The 7,390-nt window shown below is 25.6% G+C and overlaps 1 protein-coding gene across 1 annotated transcript in view; it reads left to right on the top strand.

The window, feature by feature from the left end:
- Positions 1-7,390, top strand: part of LOC117168217 — a 30,913-nt gene that overhangs the window by 3,382 nt on the left and 20,141 nt on the right. The window contains exon 2 of the mRNA XM_033353699.1: positions 4,363-4,564. Coding sequence (XP_033209590.1) covers positions 4,456-4,564 — 109 coding nt within the window. The 5' untranslated portion in view covers positions 4,363-4,455. The remainder of the gene's footprint in view (positions 1-4,362; positions 4,565-7,390) is intronic.

Here is a 7,390-nt window from a genome sequence, read left to right as displayed (position 1 = left end):
AAAAAGTTCTTGTAATCAGCCGAGGAATACGCCTGAATTTTTCCGGAGCGTTTTGAGCAAAATTTGGAATTTTGCAAAAATTGTTCATATGCAAAATCCAAAGTTTTGCTCAAAATGCTTCGAAAAAATTCAGGCGTATTCCTTGGCTGATTACAAAAACTTTTTATTCTTGTTGATTTTTCCGAAAAGCGCATCGTTTATTGTAAAAAAATTCATGAATGTTTTCACAAAAATTTTGCCATTAAGACGCCATTTTGAAAATACTAAAACGAAAAATCGATCTTTGAACCATGGATTCTCAAAGTTTAGACATTTATTCCACCGGTTAGTGAGATTCCAGGTTAATTACAGACTCGAAAAGCTTTGGAAAATGGTTCACAAAAAAAAAATAGGCACGAAAAATCACGTTTTTTTTTGTTTAAACTGCATTTTGGGATAATAAATAAATTTTTTGAGGAATTTCATCGGCATCGTCGGAAAGAGGAGATCTTAAACAATAAAAATATATGTGTCTCAATTTTTTCTAGTGTCGAATAGACTTAGTTAATGGCCGTTGAAAAGCAGTGTCCCGGTAGTGGCGTTTTGGCCGTTTGAGGGTTAAATTAAAAATAAATTTTATCTAAGACAATTGTAGCGTTTTATAAAAAATTCTCGTTTTTGTATCTAACATTTAACTATTTAATACAGCATGAAAGTATTTGGTCGAAAGTTGAAGTACTTTGTTACAAATTATTTTATTTGGTCTATAATTCAACTAGTTTGTTGAAAATTCGTTTCCATCTTGGTTGATAATTAATTTGTTGAAATGGTAAATTAACTATTTTATTTTTGGCTTAAGACATAATTTTTATTACAAAATTCATTCCTTTGGTTGAAAATGTAACTATGATGTAACTCTTTGGATAATAAATGAAGTTTTCTGTTAAAAATTGAACTGTTTAATATAAAATTCATATCTTTTTATCGAATATTTAAGCATCTCATAAATAATGCAATTAATTGTTCAAAAGCTAAATTACTTTATTACGTTAAAATTTAACTATTTAATATTTGGTTTAATAATTTATATCTTGTAGTACAAAATTAATGCCTGTGGTTGCAAATGTAACTATGTTATTGAAAATTAATTTATTTTCTTGAAAATTCGTTTAATTTCATTCAGACAAATGAATCTGATTCCTTAAAAATTGTATTTCTTGTTGAAAATTCAACTGTTTGATATCAAATTCTTATCTGTTTCTGGGAAATTGAAGTATCCCATACAAAATTGAAGCATTTAGTTGAAAGTTAAAATAATTTGTTGAAAATTAATTTCTTTTCTTTAAAACTAATATATTTTTTTTAAATTCTTTTCATTGTAATTGGTAGTTTATGTTTTTAATTAAAAATTCATGGTCATTTTTTTACAAAAATAATGTATTTTGTTTGAAAATGAACTGTATCCAAGAAAATTGAATTCTTTTTATGAAGAATTCTTATTTTTTATGGATAATTAAACTATTTAATACAAAATGAAAGTATTTGGTCGGAAGTTGAAGTACTTTTTAAAAAATTATTTGGTTTAAAAATTTATGATTTTTAGTACAAAATTCATGTTCTGTCTCAAAAATTCTTATTTCTGTGTAGAAAATTCGTTACTTTGTTTCAGAATGTAACTATGTCATTAAAAAATCATATTCTTTATTGAAAATTAGTCTTCATTTTTTCACAAAAATTAATTTATTTTTATTGAAAATGAAATGTTTTGTTGAAAATTAAACTGCTTTATTGAACATTAATATTTCTTTATATATTTTTGTATCTAAAATTAAAGTATCTAATACCAAATGAAAGTATTTGAGCTAAATTTCAACAACTTTCTGTAAAATTGCTTTATTTGTTTAAAACTGATGTACTTTTTTGAAAATTCGTTTCCTTTTTGGTTTACAATACATTTATTTAAATACAAATTTAATTATTTTATTTTTTTGTTTAAAAATTGATAATTTTTTTATGCAAAACTCAAGTGAACTCTTTTTATTTCAAATTCAAATGTCTATCTCATAGAAAATTCGTATTTTTTAAATCTGAAATTCAAGTGTCTCATAGAAAGTTCAAGTAATCAGTCAAAAATTGAAGTACTTTGTTGAAAATTTCTTTATTTTGTTTAAAATTCAACTACTTTGAAAATTCTTTTCAATTTTACTTTTTGAAATTTAATTTTTTAACTGACAGTTTAACTGTCTCAACCGGAAATCCATAATTTTAGTTGAAACATTGTTTCTGTGGCTAGAAGTTAAACTATTTTCTTAAAAATGAACTATTAAACAACTATTTTGTTGAAAATTGAATTAAAGCGTTTTTGCTAAAAATGTATCATTTTTCGTCGTAAATTAAATTGTTTCATGGATATTTCGTCAATTTGTTCAGAAAATTCATCTTTTTTTAGATTAGACTGTCATCTAAAATAATCAATGATTTGAATGAAAACGCAATTGTTTTTGTTTCAATTTTTTTTTCTCGTAAATTTGACCATTTAACTGCAAAATTCGTCTTTTTGGGACGACAAATCAACTATTTGGATAACATTCAACTGTACTGTTGAAAATTTAATAACTTTGTTAAAAATTTGATTATTTTGTTAAAAAGTCATTTCTTTGGTCAAAAATTCTACTGTTTTGTTGATATTTCGTCTATTTGGACAGAAAATGAATCTTTCTGTATTCAAAATTCAACTGTCCTCTAAAAAATGCAATGATTTGAATAATAACGCAACTGTTTTTGGTTAAGTTTTTTTTTCTCGAAAATTTGACCATTTGTTTGAAAATTCATCTTTGTCGATTAAAAATTTAACATAATTGGTTAAAAAAAATATTTCGTTGAAAATGTAAGTATTTTGTTGAAAATTAAAGTTTGAAATTATTCAATTTTAAGCTGTAATTTTTTTATAAATCATTCCACGTGAAAAACGTTACACAATTAAAATGCTCGTCTTTGAATATTAATGGTCAAGAAAAATGAAAAATTGGCCAGGAAAAATGGAGAGAATTTTGAAAATGAAGTTTTTCGAGCACTCAAAATTTTGACCAAAAAGTAAAAAAAAAAGGATACATTTTTCACTTTCGGTTGCAAGAAAATTTTGAGTTTTAGAATGCTAGAAGATAAATAAATTACAATTTTTACATGTTGTTTTCTTGGGCAAATTTTTTTTCTAATAAATGGATTAAATGAAAGTTAACAGAAAACGGCGTGTTCAAAGATTCGAACGAGCGAAAGTTGAGGTGTCTGACACTGGCTGTGAAAGAAAATTATAAATCATTCGTAATAAGCTAAGTGCACATGGATGATTTATTATCAAGGAGGACTTTCAGAGCAGATTCAGAGCCGTTAGAGATTGCTTATTATTTTCTCAGAAGTAAAAGGCTAGTTGTACAAATATCATTTTTTAAATAATAAAAATGTATTTTAAATTAAAATAAGGTAAGGGAATATATTATATGAAGGTTTGCGGCAATAAATCACTGCGTCACTCACAGAAGGAAAATCCGCTCATGGATTATTTATAAAGTTCTTTAATTTTAAACCGATATCGATCAAAATGAATCATAGTTGGCTTTTGACTGTCAATGATGGGAAAATTAACTTGTAGTATATTTTTAAGTCAATAGTTTCGAAACTGTAACATTTCGCTCCAGAAATAATTACCTTGTATTCAATAAGCATTAAAAATGAAAATGTAGAAAGTCATTTTACAAATAGAAAACATCAAAAATTGAACGACTTTAATTTCACAAAATAGAGCTGCAAATACACTCAGGAAATATATATCCTACATTATTTCACCTAAGAAATGATAAGATTGGATAAATTTAATGAAATAATTTTATGAATATCTATCTTCTGCTCGACAGTTGGAAGATAACATTTAAACTCTTTTTCTCACAAGTATAGGAATTCAGTTTCTCGTAACTGTTAATGAGAATACAGATAGTAATATTCCGGTAATTATGTAGCTAGAGCTTATTGCTTATTTCATGTCTAGTCGTAGGGGGAAAGTACATTTTATTTTTGCAACTCCGCAGTAATCTGATTCGTCATTTTCTCTTTTGGTTCTTATTAAGAGATGAGAAGGCAGAGAAAGTTTATTTTTAATTATTTATGTTGACTTAGCGGTGTTGCGGAACCTTGAAATTCAGGAATTGCAACTACATCTTTATGCGTCTTTAAATTTCGGGATTTTAATTTTTCTACATTTCTTTTTTTTAATTTTAAGTCTGTAAGATTTCTCGATTACATTTTTGTTGTCAATGTTGTGAATTCTATTATTTAGTGTCCTTAATTTATTAATAATCATTAATAAAATTTTATTCTTCTTGATTACAGATTGTTGAGCATTCAAGAGAAAAAAATGGTCGTAAAGAAAAGAAATTTGTGCTGAAGAAGATTTTATATCAATATCGCAGAACAGCTGGCATCATGTTGCAGGCAGTTCGGATGTTAACTGAGTTGGCTCGACCATCTGAAGATCGAGAACGTACAAATACACGGACACTGGATGGAGCAACCTCGTCAACTGACATTGACGGTAAAAAGAAAAGCCATTCTGTCTCAATTTAAAACAACTTAATCTCCCTATATTACAGTTTTGGACTTCAATGGGCATGATTCTAATATATTGACTCTAAAGAGAGAAATATTGTTTTAAAAACAGAGTCTTTGTTGCAGTAGTCTCTTTCTACCCATAGAAAAAAATCTCTTCTTAAATTTGATTAAGTCAGAGAATATCAACAAAGTTATTTTCCAAAACACAAATGAAATCAGGGTGCCTGCCCCACCTAGAAAACCTGACATTGTAGAGGGAATTTTTATATACCTGGAAAAACCCAGAAATGTCAGGGAATCTTTTCGAATGTGTGATTAATTTTTTTTTAATTGCAACAAAATTCGTTCTTTTTGGTTGAAAATTTATCTTTTTGCTTGAACATTCAACAGTTTTGTGCAGAATTCATCTCTTTTGGAATCCAAATTCGATTACTTTGTTGAAAGTTAAACTCTTTCGTTAAAAAAGACTTTTTTTGTTTGAAGATTCAGCATTTCAATTGAAAATTTATCTTTTCGGTACAAAAATCTCGAATTGAATAATCCATAATTTTGGTTAAAAAATGCATCTCCTTAGATAGAGCATTGATTTTTTTTAGCGAAAAATTTAACTATTCAATTTTTGATTTAAAAATGATCTTTTTCTGTTTAAAATCCGCCTTTTTTGTAGATATTTATCTTATTGGTTGCAAATTTTCTTTTCCAACTGAAAATTGAATGATTCTAATTAAATAATGATCATTTTAGTAGAAAATTTATCTTTTCGGTTTAAAATTTAACTATTCCATTTGAAGATTCATTATTACAGTTATAAATTCATTACTTCGTTTGAAAATGTTACTATTTTTTTGAAAATGATTTTTTTGTTGAAAATTTTTATGTTTTTAACTGTTCAATTTTTGGTTGACAGTTTATCTTTTTTAGTTTAAAATTCATGTATTTCGTTGAATATTCCTATTTTTGGTAGAAATTAGTCTTCTTGGTTTAAAATTCATATTTTTAGTGCAAAATTCAATATTCCACTTGAAGATTCATCATTTTAGTTGAAAATTAAATTTTTTAATTCAACTACTCCAATTAATGATTCGTCATTGTAGATAAAAATTCATGAATTTAATTAAAAATAATTTTTTTTTAACTGAAAATATCACTATTCCATTTTTTGTAGAAATGTTATCATTTTTAGATCCAAATTCAAGTATTTGGTTGAACATTTTTTCTTTTTAAGTTGAAAATTCACGTATGTTATTAAAAAATATTCTTTCTTCATAGAAAATTAATCTTATTCTTTAAAAATTCATCTTTTTGTTTGGAAATTCAAGTATTCCAGTTGAAGATTCATCAGTTTAGTTGAAAATGCATCACTTTTTAACTTTTTTTCGTGTTGAAAATTAAGTTTATTATTTTAAAATTTATTTAATTTTTGGTTGATCACTCTTTTTCTGTTGTTCAAAATTCAATGATTGTGTTGAAAATGTGTGTACTTTGTTGAAAAATCGTATTTTTCGGTAGAAAATTAATCTTTTAGGTTGCAAATTGAAATATTTTGGTTGAAAATTCATCTATCTTGTTCAAAATGCAATATTTTACATGAAAAGTTCTTAATTTGAAGCGGTTTAAACGAAATTTAAAATAGAACCCATATAAATTTTACCGAAATATGTACTGAATTTCAAGTATAAAAAGGTGAAATATATTTTTTTAATTGTCATTCAAATTCATGAACTTTATAGACAAATTCAAGAAATAATAAATTATGTTCTTAGTATTGTTTAATCATTTAATTTAATAATAATTAGTAGATTAAATTATATTTTTTATTGGAGTTCTTATCGTTACACCATTATTACGCTTCAAATAGGGAGGCGCAAATTGATCGAAAAGTATATTGTATAATACTTTAACGAGCCTCACACAATATATAATCTGAATAGGGGAAATGCAGAGTTTAATCTCCCAAAGGCTGAATCGAGTTGAATGGAACTAGAACGGAAATATTATCCTTTATTTATGCATTAGAAACCAGACAAGTATTAGGTATAGATAACCTTAATTAGATGATTTTTCGAAATCTAATGCAAAACTATAAATTATTATTGTTTGATATGGAATTATTTTAGAAAAATATTTTACATTTTAGGTTGATTTTGAACTCTAGCCAAAATAAAATTTTTTCGTCATTTTTTTTTTAATTTGGTTTTAACGCTATATAAATGTAATTTTCCCAGATTTTATGAGAAAATTAATAAAGAGTGTTAAAAATGTTAAATGTGTCGAAAAATTATCTAGAAAATTTTTAAGAATTGATGAAGTTTCAGTTGACGATGAAGTTTTGCGGCCAGTCTGATACAATATTCTTGTCGGTATTTTATTTTCTTTGTAATTGCTAATTCTATTTTTTTTATTTTTTACAGTTACCTTTTCCTGACGATTATATTTTTAGTTACAAATTTTACTATTTGATTTAAAATTGAAATATTTTGTTAAAAAGTCATCCTCTTTATTGAAAGTTCAAATTTTTTTGTTGAAAACTCATCTTCAGAACTGAAAATTCGAACATTTTAGCGGATAATGGACTTTTTTCTAAAAATTCAAGTAATTAAAAATATATATATATTTTTTAGTAGAAATGTACTTTTTAAATAAAAATGCAAGCATTTGGTTGAAAATGAATCTTCTTTGGTTGAATATTAAAGTACTTGGTTGATTTTCTCTTGGAGTTTAAGCTTTTTGACTCTAAATGTAACGAACCTTTTTTTTTTAATTACCCTCTTCTCGTTGAAAATTCGTGTTTTTCGATACAAAACTATTT

Source organism: Belonocnema kinseyi, chromosome 2 (genome assembly GCF_010883055.1).
Source record: "Belonocnema kinseyi isolate 2016_QV_RU_SX_M_011 chromosome 2, B_treatae_v1, whole genome shotgun sequence".
NCBI lineage: Eukaryota > Metazoa > Arthropoda > Insecta > Hymenoptera > Cynipidae > Belonocnema > Belonocnema kinseyi.
This window is presented reverse-complemented; position numbering and strand designations above follow the sequence as displayed.